The sequence below is a fragment of the Homalodisca vitripennis genome, chromosome 4 (assembly GCF_021130785.1).
Source record: "Homalodisca vitripennis isolate AUS2020 chromosome 4, UT_GWSS_2.1, whole genome shotgun sequence".
NCBI lineage: Eukaryota > Metazoa > Arthropoda > Insecta > Hemiptera > Cicadellidae > Homalodisca > Homalodisca vitripennis.
In genome coordinates this window covers 114996779-115016615 of record NC_060210.1, presented here as the reverse complement: position 1 = coordinate 115016615, position 19837 = coordinate 114996779, and the positions used below count along the sequence as shown (strand labels likewise).

The window sequence follows — 19837 nt, the reverse complement described above, 5'->3', positions numbered from 1 at the left end:
ACAAATTAGTACACACCTTTTTTAATGCTGGTGTTCAATTTTTGTAACATCTATTATTAAAAATAAAATTCAAAAAAGAATTACATACGTTTTTATTTTTTGTTTAACCTAGTCACGCTAGAATTTTAATTCAGTAAGCTACAAAATAACACTTCTAGATAATTATATTGATGCACATGTTTACTCAGCCGCAGGACTTGAAAGCACTGCAGAAATATAATTCTTAGCACCTTTTACCTGGGTCTCAGCCAATTTTGGAAAACGTAGCATATAATATTTTTTTGTTCTATATTAACATTAAGCGTATTGTTATTGATCCATTAAAAAAATTTTACGCCCAAAGCAACTCAAGAACCTGTGAAAGAATAGAGATGAACAACTACAATAAGACCAATTCATTCGCCTCAACGTTAATCCTCAGGAAATTTTAAAACGGCCTCATCAAGACGAATACGTCGGAGATATTATTAAAATGTATAACATCCAATTAAATTATAGTGAATATATTGTACAGTATAAATAGAAGAATATAATTGTTCTCTTTCAAATTTCAATAGAGACTAATTTTATTATTATCTTAATACTTAATCATTCAATAAGCATATTCATAGTCCTCGCTAGTTGGTGTTTTATACATAGTTATGTGCAGTAACATAGAAAGAGGATTTCTCATCCTCTATGGCAGTAACAATCAGAAACAGATTGGTGTTGGTTAATCTATTAACAGCTGTCTTTCAGGAGTTTTTTTTTTAATTGCGACATTTGTTTACGTTCACATAACACACGTAATTTACATGTCAAAATCAGTTATCACAACTTTGTTTTTTAGTAAATCAAATTCGTTTTATTCTATTGGTGCAAAGGAATAAAAATGCTGTTTTCAAGGGATAAGGACGACGATGACGACTTCATTCCAAATCCAAAGTAATATTAATCTTAAACACAAGTTTAAAAGTTGTTTAAGTTTGTAGGTTATGCCCTATTGATATGTACAATGCCTATCAGTATTAACATGTAGACTGTACGATACCATTAATTGTTGTGTATTATTTTATTTTGGACAATTATTTTAGCCACATTAGGTATAATGATTAAAAACCGTTACTACTAATAAATTGTTTTGCTATTTTATTTTTTCACAATATTTACCCCACTTTGTCAAGTTGTGTAAACCGATATAAAACGACATAATGATTTCCTATAGTAGTGTACTTGCATCACAAAGAATTATTAGTTGCTAACAATCCGTACATTGCACATAAATAAATAACATAACTTAGTTACTATTGAAATAGGTTATAGCCTACCTCAAATGTAATAAACCATTTATCTAAGGAGCTGCCAAGCATGTATCATCAGACCATTACTGACATTATTAAAATTATGGTATTTTATTAATATATTGGTACTTTAGTATTGTACGGAGACCACATTAGTATTATACAGCGTGGATGTTAGGATAGGTTACCATAAATATGTTACTAGTAGTACCAAAGTTATAGTTAACCTCTATGAGGACTCACATGATCTGATCATGGAACAGTATTAATTATAAATTCCTGTAGCTATCAGTGTGGGCATCAACACCTCCTCACACTACTGATAAAGAAACGGAAAATCATCCATCGAGCTCATCTATCTCATGAGCGCCTCAACCCGTCTTCATTTTGGAAAAGTAATAAGTGGCAAAGTGTTTAGGGACAATGAACATTTAATCCCTTAAAAACGTTAACGACAACTTTCCGACAATTAATTTTTATATAGCAAAAATACAGACATGACATTTTTCCAGCCTCTCGAATAATAGGCTTCACTAAAGCTCAGTCATATTTGGCTAACTTTTATATTTATGATAGTAAACTTTAATTGACCTAATTTTCAGATTCTTTGTGTAAAGTTTGCTATTAATGATAGAAGGTTTGAAAGGATAATAGGATTTCGGACATTTGCCATTCTTATATGTTAGAAAATGTATAATACAATGTTTCAAGGATTGAAATCTATCCTCTTTGTCTCCTGTTGTTATATTCTCCTCTCTGGACTCTAAGCAGTTTTCGGGTGTGCTTAATATTTTCTTTCTTTTTATTCTTCATTTTATTTCTTTTTCCACTGGCATTTGTTACTGTACATTCTGATTTTTGTGTACTAATTGTCTCTTCACCTGGCGAACACAATAGACTTCAATCCTCTAAACGTTGGGTTATACATTTTGCAACAAATAACAATGGCAAATGTTATAAATTCTCTTTTCCTTTGAATTGCTCTAAATTACTTTTTTTAGGATCAATTCGTTCAAATTCGTGGTGAATGAATTAGAATGATGTAAATTGGAGTAACAATGTAGAAATTAATTAAACTATCCTGAAATCATTTTATTTGTAGTGTAGGCCTATATAATCAGTATGAGCGGTGGAGTTAACGCAGACAAGAGCTTTACGTAATCTATTTACAAAGTAATAAGTAGCGTATGATAATTGTTTGATTTTCATTCCACTATTGTATGGTCAAAAAAAGTTATTGGTAATTTTTCAAGTTCTGTGATTTTTATCTGTTGGATTAATCAAACTAAACGATTACTCCGAACTTGCATATACTTCTTTCTAATCAGTTTGTCTGGCTTTATTTCAGGGGTATGTTTCAATACCTTCAGAATTTTTAATTGATTGTACTAAACATTTTTGAGGGGAAATCGTCTACCCCATTTACAAATCTAAGTTAACCTCCACGTGAATCGAACTTGTACCCTTTGGTTGTAGTAGTAGAATTTTCATTAAACTTTACAGAAATAATAAAATTTCTTCATTGGTTGGTAATTAATTTCATAAATCAACCCTATAATCACAAGTAACCCACTTAAAACTTAAATAAATAGTTTATTTGTTTAGATCGAATTATGAATATTGCTATATTTCAGTTATCATTCAAATTTGGCTTCCATATTTGGGAGTACGGGGAGTGATGGCAACCCAAGTTTGACGTATACAGCACCGAAACAGCCAAAGCGTCAGGGCAAAGGAAATGCCAGTACAAACCTGTCTTCAAAACCAGGAATTTCCACTTCGGCTAGTTCCTCAAGTGTTATCTCTGTCAAAACTGTGCAGACGTTCAAAATGTAAGTTGAGGAGATTGTATGCATGAAAATGTTATCCTGTATATCTATGGTTGATACGGATAATTTATTCTTAAATTCATTATAGTTTAATAGTAAAAATAACCATCTATGATATTCAAACAATTAAATCAAGTTTGTAATGATGAGCATTCTTGTCCAGCACAAGAAAATGAACCTGAGTGAGTCCCAGTGGAGCGAGTGATTTTTGTTCATCAATCTTTGTTGTATATACTGTGTAAACTGGCTGTTAGTTATTATCAAATCTTGCATAATTAAAGGATCAAATGTAGAGATAAAGACAAAAGTACTAAAGGTAATGTGAAATTTTAATATGCATCTTATTTTTCAGTTTTATATTTAATTGAATCTTTTTATCACCTTGTTAAATAGTTAAAAATAAAATCTGGCTGCAAAAGTATTGATACCCAATTTTTTTCAATAAAAAAACTGGTTCTTTGTATGGCTACTATACATTTTTAAATAATATCTATGAAAAAAGTAATTTTTGTGCTTAAACATGTGTACGAATATTAGCTTTTAGATGCCGTTGTTCTGTAGTTCTATTCACAATTAAAATACTAGAGATACATCAATAATGCCAAGGATGTAGCTAGCAAGGGGTCCAAGACGTCCAGGCACCCCCCAAATTTTTCAATTACTTTTTAGAAACAATTATTATTATTATTTAAATAATTCAGTATTACTGACACGTAATGCTGAAAGATCATTCTCAACAAAGAAACGGGTCAAGAACTTTTAAAGGAACAAAATGGGGCCTTACTCACTATCCACCATGGGAAAATGTCAGTTTGTCTGGACCCCCAAAATTTTTTCCTGGCTAAGTTCTGGGATAATACAACAAATGAATTTTACATATTGAATAAAATCTCACCGAAATGGTTCTCTTGATTTTTATTTGGTTCTTAAGTTATGTAGGCTATTTGCAAACCTGCCTTATAAAAGCATTTTAAGAAACTACCATTGACTGGTGCAAAACCCGTTTCACTCAGGTATTCTACGTAAGTAGGAGTCCCACACTACAGGCTGGTCACCTGTGTGCGTAAAAGCATGTTCCTGCCTCTCCTTAAAAAAAAAAACAGTAGCAGTCGTGGGACTGCCGATAGAAGTGAAAACGGAACTATTAAGTTCAGAGTAATTAACAATACGTTATAGTAGCAGTACATCTGTAATTGTAAATGTGACGCGTTTTTAATTTTCCAATTTTAAAATCCACGAAAAAATATTATCAAATAACTAGAAACCTATTTTACCACGCTAGTAAGATAAATCTTATACCGTAATAATACTCATTTCATGATGAAGAGGTTAAATATTAAAAACATAATTAAAATGAATAATGCTAAATTTTAAATACAAATATTCGTACAAATATTAAAAATGTTTTAAAAATATATTCGTTGTTTTCATTATTCATTTATAAGTGAGTAAACACCGAGTGAACAACAGTGAGTTGAACACCGTTGTAAATAATACAGTTATTGCTACGGATAAAGTATATAATTGCAATAACAATTAAACCCACAATATTTTTAAAACTAATAAATTAGTTAAATTAACTTGGTTCTTTCATAAAGGTATTTTTATTGCACAATAAACTAATTTATTGAGTTAATACGGTATCAGTGAGCCAATGCGCCAACAACAGTTCCGGCAGAAACGTTCACTCATCACTTCATACGCTACTACAGGCTAAACTAAACTTCCAATAAAAAAATGATAAATTACAAAAAAAATATTCATCTATTTTCACACAACTTTCTCGCTGACAAATTTTGTCTGATCAAAAAATAAAAAAAATCCTCGCTTACTACTTTTTCTTGTCATTGTAAACGCTATGTAAAATGTAAACAATAATCAAAATTATTTCGAAATTTTTTTAATATTTAAAAATGTAACCAATACATTGCCAATATTAAGAGCTTTAATTTGACGCATCTTACAGAATTGTACGACATTGGCTTCACTTTTAAATCGCGAGAGGAAGCCGTAAAGGTCACTGATTTTCGCAGTCTGTTTTCATACTCCGCCGGGACAGTTTTAACACAGCGAGACTGACTTTTTCATGCAGGTTAGTAGTCCGCGGCCAAGTCTACGGTTAAAAAACACAGCGAGACTGACTTTTTCATGCAGGTTAGTATCATTAGCATGTCGGTGACGCGAACCGAGGATTTTACCCTCTACCAAAACGCTCAACGCGCCTAAAGAAGTTTTCACTTCAAAAAACTAACTTCTTTTAAAAATTGACTTAACTATGCCAAGTTTAATTTCATAGTTATTATGTTAAATTGAGATACTGTCAATATTATTGAAGTCTAATGACAATACATGTAGGCTGCCAAAATGGTTTTGTGTGTTGGGATATATGGGGAAGGGTGGAAATTAGGCGTTCACTGTATTGTTTTGTGATAGAGGATATCCGATAATTGTGTAATTAATTACTTTCCAGTTTTTGGTAATAGACTTACCATGACTAAATATTTCTGTTCCATAAAGTATTTGTCTTAGAGCCGGCTGTACTGGTAGCCAACTTGATTGAAGTACCATAAAAACAGTGTTAAACTTCAGGCACTTACAAACTTAGTTTTAGTTGTAGAATTATGGAATATGTCTCATTTTAATACACATTTTAGCTTTTCCAATATTTGTATAGATTATATAGAAAAATCTCAAACTTTGTTGTACTTCATTGTTCAAATATTAAAAATAACAAAATAAATAAAACAAAGCATTTTGATGCATATTAATTATATCTTTAAAATGAGACACTTCCTATAAGGCTATAATCAAAAATAAGGTTGTAAAACTGCACGAGGTTTAACAGTGTTCTTATGGGGAAAATCTCAAGGTCAGCTACATCCAGCTCTTACTAACATTCAAAAAATCAATACATAAGTCTCAGTGATGAAAAACCAATTCATATTTGAGTAGTCATTGTAAAATTACAGTTCACTATTACTAACAGCTCTCATAAGAAATTAGAATTAAGAATTTCATTGTTGAACGATTCTGATTATTTTATTACCACCTTGTTTCTGAAAAATCTATTGGTCTAATTCAAAAAGATTTAGTACCTTTTTAAGTAGCCTCTATGTGCCAAATTGTCTGCAGGGTTAACGGATCGTACCAGAATGAGGGTCGAGTGGGCGTGGCCCTCGTCAGTTTGGGACCAGAGGAGAGCTGTACGTACCAACTGCTGCTGTATCGGGACAAACATCATCACCTGTGCAGTGCCAAAATCACAAAAGAATTCAATTTCCATGTAAGTATGGAATTTTGATTTACTTACACTTTAAAAAAAGTTTGGCAATATATTTGCTGCTTGAATTTTAATTGATCAATTTTGAAAACCGGTTAATGTTTACAGTAACATTGCATTACGAGATGGTAGTACCTGAGATCAGTAAGCTATTATCAGACAGAATATTTATTGTGTTATGTTATTTCGGTTGTTTGTTATTTCAAAATGTTTTTACTTTATGGAGATTATAAAATCTAATTTAGCTTAAAATTAGTTAATAGGTTTATGCTTAGAAAGTTAATAATACTCATTGGACTGCATGTTATAAATACAAATAATACTTACTATAATGAACAAATAATAATTTCTTTACCTTTTTAAACTCAGTTATTCAACTTGAAAAATAATTAAATTTTTAGCTAGTCGTTTGTAACAATTAACCATTTATTTAATCATAAAATGTAGGCCTTCACAACAATAATTTATATAACCAGTTACCCTGCTCCTCTGACTTCATAGTCATTGAAGTCAGAGACACTAATGGCTAGAGATAATTGGTTAATCAGATGAATATAATGAATCGGATGTTATTTGTTGTTTAACCAAATAAAAATATGAGTAACGTCTTCTTTTCTTTTTCCAGGTTCAACCCAAGAACTACTGCACATTCTATGACAAGAATTCTGTCATTTGGTCCATTCTTTTTGAAAACTCATCAGAAATGATGGAGTTTAATTTGCAGGTAAAAATTTTCCAACTTATATTCACTTTTATTTTTTTCAAAATAGTAATAAAAATATCATAAATAATATCATATAGCTTGTGTTATGGCCTGCGTTTGGATTGGGTAACTTATATTCAATCAGCTGTAAGTAAATGTAACAAAGCCTTTCTTTCCATATAAGTTATTCTTTAGCCCTTCAACGCATTTTTTTTTAAAAGTTCAGTCCAACCCAGTCTGCACCACTTTTTTACCCGTTTTCCTTTATTTTGACTCTTTTTACTATAAGGACAATAAAAATTATAAAATACTCTTATAGGGATATTTTATATAATTTTTTACATTAACTATGAACAGAAAAAACCTATTTAGTGATAAAATAAATTAATTTAATTATTTATCCTGACCGAGATATAACAAAACATGGTTACTTACACTAAAAGTTAGTGGTAGTGTGGTAAACCTTGAAGCATTCTTCAAGGCATAGTCCTGCCTCACAATTTGGACACCAATACACTGTGTCTCTCCTCCTTCCATGTTTATTACACACCACACATCTTCTTTGAGGTTTGGATTTTTTCCCAATAGCAGGAATCTTCTCAATGAAATGCCTTTCTGTAAGACGAGACGGAGGTGGCTCGGTTGATGGCCTACCACCATGTACTTGTTTAGGAACACCAGGTTGATATTTTTCGATAATTTCTTTGATCAAACCTAATCTAAAAGAGATATGGTCTGTGTTTGGATGTTTGGCCTTCCAGATTACATAGGAATTTAGAATTGTTATATTTAGTAATTGTTTGAACACTTTCAGATACCATTTTGTGCCCCGTTTTCTTTCCATCAAATAACTTTCCAGCATTTGGTCCCTCAAGTCCACTCCACCCATATTTTTGTTGTATTCAACAACAACTGCAGGTTTCAATACTGTTATATTTTTTCTCTGTTATAAAAATAGTCGGCGGGACGACTATTTTAGTCGGCGGCACTCGAACTGCGCAGTGACTGTTTGTCATCAGCTGACCCACTATCGATTGTTTTGCTAAACAGAATCGATAACAATAAATCGATATATAACTCAACCATTCGATATTTCAACTCAGTAGCTTTAAAACGAGTATGCGTTTAGAATATATTAGTCTAAAAATAACCGGTTATTTGCTGAACGAACAATCGAATGTCACAAAACATACCGCGTACGTCGCGGTGTGAGCTCATTGGAATAACATAAACGTACCACTTACGTCGCAATTCATGGAAGGGTTAGTGTGTTATTTGAAAGTAATCAATGAAATACAAAAAGCATTGATCGATTTTTTAAAAATCTATTCTCATTATATACGTTTTCTCTAACAGAACAAATAGTGTAGAAGAAACATAGTATTGGTTAGACCAGATTAGTACAGTTCACCCAATATGGGATAGAAATTACTTTTTTGTACTTAACCAAATATTGTAGTTACATAAGTGGCTATTGCCGAGTGGAGAGCTGCAGACATGGCAATCTCTCTCCTATACAAAATTTGGTTTCTAATAAGATTAAACTACAGTTCTTGGAATCAGTGTGAACATTTTGTGCTTCCTCCGCATCTCCCAAGCCAGTAATGAAAAAAGTTTGTTATATATGTAGCCATTGTGGAAGCTTGCAGATGAACCGTTCATTCACTGTCAAAGGTTGTTTGTTCTTTTGTAGTAGAGATTCCCAAGTCTTCTATAGTGTGTCTTGGAGATATGATGGAACTTTACTACTTCCTTCACAACATTCTCAACATCTCCCCATCCCTAAAAGAGTTATTTTGTATTCAGGTAGCCATAGTAAAGTGGAAAGCTGCAGACAAGGCTCTTCCTCTGCTGTCACAGGATCTCTGGTCTCCTCTAGTAGAGGACCCTAAGTCTTCTGCAGCAGCTGTAGAAGATACAGTGGAACTTTCCTGCTCCCTTCACAGCATCCTCAACATCTCCCAGGTGAGAAAAAACCTTTTTTTCATGTGGTTTTTTGAAATGTTCTTTACTATTAATGCAGTTTATGAAAATTAATATTTTTGTTACTAATTAAAAGATCATAAACAATTTGTAAAGCAGTTACAATCCAAGTTCATAAAACATCTTTAGAAGCCAAACGAATAAACTATATTTGTTTATTAAAGGAAGTACTACTAGATACAATAGGTGAATATTAAGTACCATTTTAGTTGACACTGTTTCAGTGACATATATTTTATTATAGTAGTGTGCTACAATTTCAGTGATACTGTGTGTTTAATAAGAAATATCAATGTTTAAGAATTGTTATATGATGAGGATTTAATGATGAGAAATATGGGGCTGTGTTCATTGAAGGATAAAGTAATAGTTATTATCTGGAATAACTCTGTGAAACTGTCAATCACATTGCAAATAATACAGGTAAAAAAACACATATTGACTAGATTGTTTTGTTTACTAAATAGATAATATAAAAAATAGGGCTGCTTATACTATGGATGGTTGCTGAATAATCAATTTTGTCCATGCAAGCAGACAGTCTAATTGCTCATTGATAAAAGTTCAGCATTCATTAAATTGTTAATCAACAGTTTGTATAAAAAGGGGGACAGCTTGGTGGCAAGAAGACAGTAATTTTTTTTAGCTTCCTTTATGAAAAAAGTATGACAATTTAAACTTTTAGTAAATAAAAATAAAAGAGCTGGTAATGAGTTTTGTTACTTGTTCATAGGATACAAAATATTCATTCTATAACAAAATTCATGAACAAGTGCTTTAGATTTAGACAAAACAAGATTAATGTGACAGTTTGATACATGTGTATATGAATGTAGCAGTAAGTTCAGTATAGTTTGCACCATCCCACAAATACTGAATGAACATTAACAGTTTTCTCCTCATGTTGTTAATTATTAGTATTGTTGTTATCTTGCATGTTAAACTAAACAATATTTTGTTTTAAATTATGAATAGGCTATTTTGTTGTGCTTTGTTGTATATAGTTGAACTCTTGTGTTGTACGTTAAATCATTCACAAATAACTAATCCACATAGACGTAGTGGTAGTGTGATAATCTGACAGTCTCACTGATGTGACTATGTGAAAGATTCAAATGTCTTATGATAGTGACGGTGAGATTAACACATTGGAGTCTGGCTTGCTATTTGCTGTTTTTATAGCCTGGTCTGCATAAATTAATTGGTTTTCAGATTTTTTTTTAGAAAACTGTTAAATATTATGTATATGATATTATATTTTCTTGAAAGTTCTATCTTTCCTCTTTAAATTGATATGCAAAACTGTAGTCCTATAAAATCTAATTAATTTTTTTTTTAAATTTCAAAACTTACCTTTTTTGAAGAAAAATAAAAAACTCCCGCATGTCTTGTGTTACTTGAAAACTAACTTTTTAATAAATAAAACAAGTAATTTCAATTTTTTTTAAAGGCATTTACTATATACATATTTACAAACAATTTTAATTGCCAAAAAAATTTCAAATGCTAAAAGAATTATTGTTGTCGTAGACAGACTGACGACGCGCCAGGCCACGTCAGTGGATAAACAAAAGCCTCAAGCGGGTATGACGTAGTAGCGCCTAGCGGAATTTTTCTGAACTAACCATCAAAGCTGGCTTTCTAATGCAGCAGACGGCACTCGAATATCACTCGAGCAACTCCGTATATCAATCGGCAAAGCTGTGCTCGAGTCACGCTCGAGCGCCGGCCAGGGGGTTTAAACAATGGCACTTGAGTCTGGCTCGAGCGTAGACTCGAATGTGTTAATGTGATAGTCTGATGGTTATGAAAGTGTGAAAAATATGAAAGCTGAAGAATGTGACATTCTGTAGATGTGAAAATTACCTAATTTTGTTTATTAAAAAATCAGTGTCGCTAACACATACTTGTAATGCCAACACTGCAGGAACAATGCATAATAAGTATGCTGTCTACAGGCTCTAGAGGATGAATTGACAGTCTCAACAAGCGTGGAGCTGGGAGGGTGGAAGGCTGGTCTGGTCGGACTGCTTCCCAACTGCAAGCGTGTCATCATCATGCAGCCTTACCTGTTGGTGAGTCAGTAGCTTTTACTGTTGGCGGGTTTTGTTTATGGATATGGATAGGTAAGATCAATGAACAAGGAATAGTCCCTTACATATTGATTTGGGAGCCATGTTGGTGTCATTGATCTATTATTAAACAAGATATTTAAAACACACACGTGCGCGCGCGCGCACACACACACACACACACACACACATACACACTTGTGTGTGGAATTGGCTTCAGTCAGTCCAGACATGTGCAGTGCAATTTTACTGAACTTTTGGAAATTATGTTCTCAAACTGACTAAGTTATAAGACTAAGTTTTTGTGATTTTATCAAATTATATATATATATATATATATATATATATATATTCTAATACATTCTAGCCAGTTGTGGTGTATTGTTAAACTTTGCTTTATATATTTTTTTGGTGAAAAATGTCATTGAAAAACGGATTCTGTTTGTTATATCATTTTCTAAGAGCGCTTCACAAGATCCTATTACATTTCTCTGATTAATCAAATTATTTTGACCATTTCTTGAAGTTTTGGTCCACAACTTTTAAGCACCTGTACCAATGAAAGTGTGATCCCCTCCACTCTCAAATCATGGATATGACTCAGTAAATTTTTTTGCAGGATGGAGATGTGTTTCCAAAAAAGGAGTCATACGAATGTCCTGTTATATTGAAATTAGACGTCATCAAAGTCCGAAAGAATCATCCCAATCAGCCTACTGAACATAAAAATGATCCAAATGTGTAAGTATATATATAATATATATATATATATATATATATATATATATATATATGATACAGTAAAAGTATAATGAAACATTTATTACTATTTTTATTTGTGAAACCAATTTCTTTACTTTTCAGATCAAATAATGTTTGATGGTAAAAATATACAACCAAAACAGTATTTGTTCCCATTTGGATGTTAAATCATCCAAAGGGAAGAAAATCCTCACTTTAATTATTTTGGAAAGTCTCATTAGTTTTATTTTATAATATTTTTGGGAAAAATAAGTGAAATCATAACATTGCAATAAGAATAAACAAACTAGCCACAATCTATTTAGTAAGCTTTAAAACCATCATCATTATTAAATATTTTATAATTCAGTTTATAAAGAATTGCAATTTTATTAATTGACCACTTTCTGGTTGAAATCTCTGTTTTTCTTCTATTAATTGCTTGGTTCAGTATAAATGTTATCATGTAAAATAAAATCAATTAATAAATAAAATTGTTACAGGACTTTTGGTGCATAAGTGGCAAGAATACTTTTTCAAAAATGAGAGATCAGTCTACTTTTTATACTCATTCTATTTTTCATTAAGGGCCATTGGCCTGTGCAAGAATTTACAAACAGAGAATGGGAATGAGTAAAATGTTGACAATACTGATAACGAGTTCAACGGTCACAGACAGTATTTGAACTTAAATCATAGCTGAAATCCACAATCTGGCAACTTAACCCGACTTCCCACTCCTATCACTTAACTAGTATTGAACTAGCTATATTTCAGCAGTTATAGAGCTAAACTCAGCATTACAACGTACATTTGTACTATCAGTCGAGAGTTTGTAATTTCTTTTAACCTTCAAAGTACTAACTTTTTTCACTTTTAGTGCTACATGTTTGTTTAGGAGTGATGCAAAGCATATGTTGTTGTGCTCCTTGAACACGAAAGGCCTCACAAAAATAAAATTCAATAATTATTGGAGTGTTTGTTTATAAATTAAGTAGTATATTCCAATAAGAAGAAGCTGATAGAATGTAAGTTATCAACAGTTTCTTTTTTAATCTTTGTTTACTATTTTCACATTTAGCACAGCATAGCATGTTACTAAACACCCAAATAACAGTCCATGTACAGCAATAACAATATAAACAACTTGCACATTTACCTTTTATAAAAAAGCAAGAAGGAAAAGTGTGTTTATGCCTGCTGAAAAGCCAAAGTCTGTTAAAGTCTAATTTCTTCAAGAGAAGAGTTTTAGATAGTGCCTTTTTTCTAGTTTAGTACTATATAAAATACTTTGAGAAATATTAATCAACTAGGGATGTTATGTTGTTGTATACAGTAAACACTGATCTGATCTCGTATAGCATGACGTTAGCACTATTGGGTGGCTACTTGGTTAAGCACTTGTAGGGTTAATAAACAGCAGCACTTTATTTTACACATTGTTTAGTCTTATGTATAAACAATAATGACAAAAGCGTTAACTGAATAACATCGAAATAATTTATAACCTGAGCTTGTGTTTTCTTCAGTAATATTCTCAGGGAAGATTTGCTGAAGTCTAAGGAGATTGAAAGACAACCAGACAGTTCCAAAGATAGTTCGAAGCCCACCAAGGCTGATCTGATCACCAGGATGGCCCGGATGGGACAGGCTCTGCCGTTCAAGACAGCTGCTCCCACTCCTTCCGATTCTGACGAGACTGAGGTCAGCTCATAGCTTACTGTCTAATTTTAGATTTATTTAATGTTCAATACTGGTGTTAAACCAAGACACAGTAGTTGTCGTTAAATAAAATAGTTTTTTTTTTTAAATTGGTACTATATTTCGGTAAAAACCGTCTTCAGGAGTATAAATTGTATAAAATATAAAAGAGCATAATACAAACAAAATTAGATAAAAAGTGAATAAATAATAATAAATACAGATGACATGAACTAAAATTATTCCATATGTTGATTACAAATTTAGATGTTTTTAGCTAAGTTAAATCTGAAGTTGAGTCCATGTGAAATTTTGCTGTTTAAAACCAATATGTGTGCTTGTTCTAATATGTATATATATATTCTATTGCTATATATTCTATCTATTGCTCTATATTCTGTATATAATAATGCTATATAATAATGCTATATATAATAAATATATCTTTATTTTATTTATTATTTGATATTTAATGTATTACATTTTTATTTATTATATAACAATTTAGATCCTTAATGGTTTATATTCTTTTTCTTCATTTTGTTATTTTTATTCCATATTTAGAAATTTTACTCAGCGTTATTTTTAAATAACTATAATTACTCTACTAGCGGAATTTCAATGTAATTGTGTACTAAAAAACTGAATGTTCTCAGGATGACCAGTCGGCTCGCGTACACAACGCAAATATAGACCGTGGACTGCCCAAGGCCAGGGCTAGAGTGCTGCATGCTCCAGTGGCAGGACCCTCCACGTTCGCACCTCCAGTCCCCGTATCTTCCGCAGTCACACAGCAGTTACCTGCGGTTCCGTGGAGCCAGTCTCCGTACATGGTGGGCAGTCAAGTTAGGCTAATTTTTGGTATAATACAATTGGTATTGGTCCTATTATGACTCAGCAATGACTTGAGGTTTTCAATTATTTATTACGTGTTTTGTGTTTATGTTGAATTCTAAGTACTCTTCTCAGAAGTTCAGAAATCTTAGGTATGAAAGACCTCTATACATCTACTCAAGTAGTAATATGCCTAATTCATACTAAGGACCTACCAGATCATGATTTAGAGTGAATCATGATGTTCAATGGCCCTGATTTGTTCGCGTTACCAATAAATTATGTAGAAGCCTGTTAAGAGGAAATAATTTGGAAATATTTGTATATAACAATTATTATTGTTGTATGTGGTTTGTGGTGTTGTTAAATTGTTTTCATCCACCTAACAGTAAATATGGTGGTTGAGGGGTGCCTAAACTAAATAGAGATAGATACGTATATATATTTATGTTTTTTATAATAATGTATTTCGTACAATCTTAAACTAACCTTTCGTAAATGTTAATGTAAAACCATACTATATAATTTAAATCAAGAAAAGACTTGTTTATGGACTCTTCCCCTTACACATACCTATAGTCTATATGGGGAATTTTTCATTTGAAATGATGGAAGTGTACTGTATATGTTATTGTTTTGCGTATGTGAATAACAAAATGAATAGCCCTGAATTGGTACCACATTTAATTGTTTTCTAGTTATAAGGTTCATAATTAATTGTACATGATTAGCAGCTACCAGCTTGATTAGTAAAGAACTTGAATTAACTACAATAAATGTTATAAATATTTTAAAATTGCTTATCTAAACATTATCTTTCCATTTTATTTTTTAAGAAAGAATAGATATTTTGAAACAAAGTTTAAAGTGGCTGTTTGCTGTTACAGATGAGCAGTATGTACCTCCCTCCCACACCCCAGCTTCAGTCCCCTGGAATAGACTCACAGTCCCAGTTCCATGTGTTCCTGTCCGAGATACGGACCACGAACTCGGAACTAAGGATGGGGATCACTAGACTCACGGACAAGGTGGAAGCTCTTCAGACCAAGGTAGGAGACAGTGCTGTATATTTTAAACTTACTGTAAAGTAGAATGAGAAGTATGACTGTTTGGAATGAATTGCATCATGGGTCTTATCACTTTTGTCTTGAAGCATGTAGTGCAGAATCAACATAAAACAATATTTTGGAACTTAAAGTGTAAGATACCATTTTATATTTGTCTGTAATTACAGTTTTAAGGTAAATACAAACATGGATTTACTGTTTGGTACTTATACCAACCAAAGAACAACTATTGCCAAATAGTGAAATCTTCGTTGGGATGAAATCAAAGAAAAGTAGCTGTATGTGGCTCCAGAATCACCCTTTGAGGAGTTTAAATTCAAGAAGGATAAATTCATAAAATACTTTTTCAGCTAATCAAAATATTATAATTTTTTCATCGAACAGCTTTATAACCGATTGGGTAACTTTTAAATTTAGACAACTTATTACTGTTCTTAAGTAACATGTAAAAAATGTATGACTATGAAATTCTGTTCATGCAACCACCACCCACTCATTCATAGGCTGAAGTGCATGGATTTTTTAAGATTTGTTGTTGTTGTAAACTTAGTATTGGTGGGACATTCCAGGTGGAAAACACCACCAAGAACTCTCCTGGAAATCCAGATTTTGTTGCTCTGATGGAAAAGATGCTTGAGAATGAAAAGCAAGTCCAACAAATTCTGTCTGCCGTTAATAGTTCTCAACTGATGGGGTAAGTTAGTGTTTGTATACTCTAGACTAAGTATATTGATGATGTAAAAGAACTATAGTTGGTAGCCAGCCGTATATGCTTTGATCTCGATCACTGACTCATGACAGGGACATGTTCCAGACAGAACAGACACAGTGTTGAGTTCACCTCCTCTCCTGAGTCCCAGCTGTGTCAGAGGTGTTCTAATACCGACCAGTCCTATACATCATTAGACGTATGTATCTGCTTCAAATTTCACATTTTCAAGATTTATTGTACGTCATGAAATTGTATTAAAAAAAAAAACTTAATGGTGCTTTGGTATTATCCGGAGACGATTATTTTTGGAAGTGTTTTTCTTACCACCAGTCTAAAACATTACATTGTTAGAAAGAACAGATTTTATTTGATTTGCTGTGTAAATTATGATGATTGGTTCTTATTTACTACTTCCCAAAAGGAAGCGATGTAAGCAAGAAGGAAGCCACTCTGTCCTTATCTATTACTTGTTATTATGCAATCAATATTTATAGGTTAAGATTAGTGTATCATAAATGTTACTAATAGTACAAAAGCTAAATTTACCTTTTACGAGCACTCACGGATCTGAGCTTGAATTTGGGTACTATCTTGAGGGACGTTTTTCTTTATTCGCCAGAAGTGTGGGTTAGACCACACTGATGGCCAAGGGCATTTTCGATCAGTACTTTCCTGACCTCAGATCACGTGATCGTCCAACAATCATTCAACATCATATCACGTTCCTTTCCTTTGACGAAAATAGAAAAAACATCCCTCAAGATAGTATCTAAATTCAAGCTTAGATCACACGAGTGCTCATTAACTTTTTATTAATTATGTAAGTACATATTTACCCGCTTATATAGGTTAATAACAAATAGTAGATAGGGACAGAGTGGCCTCCTTTTCGCCGAAATTGCTTCGTTTTGGGATAAAGAAAAAAAGAACCAATGTGTTTTTCATACAGTTTTAGATTGCGTTATATGTTATGATACCTCAAAAATCTTTTCTCTTGTTGTCCTAACTGGTGATGGATGACTTGTATAGATTATAAAAACTCAATTTAAATTGAGTACTAACATAGCTTTCATTAAAAACCGATTTCATTTTTTATTGTTTTAAAACATTAAGTTTTGGTAGTTTTTAACCAGTAAAACTGAAAAGATAGTTCCTTGAACAGTTGAATTGTATAATGTTAAATTGATATTGTAGGCCCAAGTGAAAGAGCTCCAAGGACAAATAGAATACCTGCAGGCAACCAACAATGCACAGAAGGATGCTATGCAGAATGCCAAGGTTGCCGATAAAGGTCAGTACAACTGTAATTCTTTCCGATGTGTTTGATCCTATCAGTAAGCTAAATATTAATTAGGTACCTGTTTGTTTTATATATATATATATATATATATATATATATGAGGTACAACAATAAAGTAATGAGACTAATGTGAAAAATAATTTTGCTTATCGTTATAGTCAAGTTTAATGTTATCTTCTTCAAAGTAGTTTCCTCCTGATTACACACACTTTTTCCATCGCTTCTGCCATTGTTGGTAACATTTCTAGAACTCATCTTCTGTAATATCCTCCAAGACCCTCATCACAGCTTTTTGGACATCTTGTCTTGTTTGAAAATGGTATCCCTTAATCGCCGTTTTAACTCTTGGAAATAGAAAAGAGTCGCACTGAGCGATATCTAGTGAATAAGGTGGCTGTGGTAGTACTGAAATTTGTTTTCAGGTTAAAAATTGCTGTGCTGACAGAACAGTCTGGGATGATTCATTATCGTGATGCAGAATCAAATTATAAGCAATGTTGACACGGACATGGAAGAACTCTTTTAAAAAGTCTTTCTAACATTTCTTTATAATAATGTTGGTTAATTGTTTGTCCAGGAGTTACCCACTCTTTATAAACAATTGCCTTGGCATCAAAGAAGCACACAAGCATACATTTCAATTTTGACTTTGACATGCAAGGTGTTTTTGGTATGGGTGATATCTTTGAGCACCATTGCAAATTTTGGCGTTTTGTCTCTGGATCACACTGAAAAAACACTCTCCCAGCTTAAGAAAAAATGCCGTGAGATCGGCTACACCTTCGCCTGGTGCAGGGACGCCAAGTTCTTCGCCAGGAAAGATGAGGGAGGGCCTGTAAAAAGGATCACCAGTTTCGAAGATATTGAAAAGCTAAAGTGAAGCTAAGTCAGAGTTTGTTGTTATCATGCTAAAGTAGTTTTTTGTTTTCCTCTTATAGTTTTAGTTTTCTTTTTTAATTTAAAATTAAATTATTGTATTTTCCTAGCTAACATAAATATTTTTAATGCCGGAATATTTATTTTCACTGAGTAGTTTTTTTGTTGACGAGGAGGGTCATGACTTAGTTTATGCAAATATTAGAAGTTTGAGGAAAAATTTTAATAAATTTTTGTTGGAATTAAGTCGACTAAAAACAAAAATCAGTATAATAGTTCTTTGTGAGACCTGGATAAGTAGTGATGAAGTGGGGTTATATCAAATTCAAGGGTACAATACATATCATTGTTGTAATAATACATATAGAGCAGGTGGAGTGATTTGCTACGTTGATATTCAATTACGGGTTACCATTTTAGACATTAAATTTATAACTGCAGATGTGTTAGCATTAAAAATTCAGATGCTGGGGGGGGGGGGGGGTGGGGGGGGGGGGGGGTGGGGGGGGGGGGGGGTGGGGGGGGGGGGGGGTGGGGGGGGGGGGGGGTGGGGGGGGGGGGGGGTGGGACTCAGGTGAAACAGATCTCTTTCAAGAAAGTAAAAGAAAATTATTTAAATTTTTTTACTCAACACAAATCTGTGTTTGGTTGGTCTTGTCTTTTTTATATTAGAGATACTAATGCTGCTTTTGGATATTTCATAAATAATCTTACAGGTTTATAGAATTACTTTTATCCAATCATTCAAAAGTCTGTTAATTTGTAAAATAAAAAGAAAACTGGTAATTCCAAATGGTTTCACGAGTCTCTCCACAAAATGAGAAATGTTGTTAATACTTTGAGTGATATGTTAAAAATACATTTTTATAAGGATAATTTAGCCTTAAGAAATTGTTATAACCTTCAAAACATACTTAAAGGTCAGACTACAATATATGGTCAGTGTTGGCTTTAATCTTTAAAAGAAGTCCTTGCTGGATGCCACAAGAACTCTGCCCTTGGCCTCTTCTTATTTATTCTGTATGTTAATGACTTACCAATCACTTTGTATAGCAATAGTGTGTTGTAACCAGACAATACCTTTATAATAGTTAAGGGTAAGTTCTAGAACATAGCCAAGAAAACATTTTGGGGGTCCAGACAACTGATATTTACCTGTAGTGGACAGAGAATAAGGCCCCATTTTGTTCCTTAAAATTTGTAAGTGGAGGCTCAGTTGTGTATACATCAGGACAGGACCATTCCTTGTTAAGCTCTATGAACATGTGTGTGTTGGCATAAGATTGTTAGGAATAGAAAGCTGGCGATATAGTCATGCTTCAACAGTGGCGTATATACAAAATTATTTTTGGAGGAGGGGGGTGGCTGACACACTGGGTTGTTTGAGAATAATAAAATATCTTCAAAATAAGGGCTTAAGAATCTTCTCCTGTGAAATTGTTGAGCTTTAAGACCTTAT

The 19837-nt window shown here is 32.7% G+C and overlaps 1 protein-coding gene across 2 annotated transcripts in view; it reads left to right on the top strand.

Annotated features, from left to right (window-relative positions):
• The first annotated feature begins 752 nt into the window (after positions 1 to 752).
• LOC124359970 (FK506-binding protein 15) overlaps positions 753 to 19837 on the top strand; it is a 38547-nt gene continuing 19462 nt past the window's right edge. The window contains exons 1-13 of one of the 2 annotated variants that reach the window (XR_006922199.1): positions 753 to 924; positions 2915 to 3112; positions 6242 to 6392; positions 7015 to 7113; positions 8899 to 9057; positions 11034 to 11150; positions 11767 to 11888; positions 13418 to 13592; positions 14246 to 14422; positions 15311 to 15472; positions 16060 to 16184; positions 16309 to 16398; positions 17397 to 17493. Coding sequence is in view for 1 of the 2 variants with exons in the window: in XM_046813175.1 (XP_046669131.1) it covers positions 872 to 924; positions 2915 to 3112; positions 6242 to 6392; positions 7015 to 7113; positions 8899 to 9057; positions 11034 to 11150; positions 11767 to 11888; positions 13418 to 13592; positions 14246 to 14422; positions 15311 to 15472; positions 16060 to 16184; positions 16305 to 16398; positions 17397 to 17493 (1729 nt within the window). In the remaining variant the exon portion in view is untranslated. Of the gene's footprint in view, positions 925 to 2914; positions 3113 to 6241; positions 6393 to 7014; positions 7114 to 8898; positions 9058 to 11033; positions 11151 to 11766; positions 11889 to 13417; positions 13593 to 14245; positions 14423 to 15310; positions 15473 to 16059; positions 16185 to 16304; positions 16399 to 17396; positions 17494 to 19837 lie in introns of both variants that reach the window. The other variant, XM_046813175.1, reaches the window with a different exon arrangement.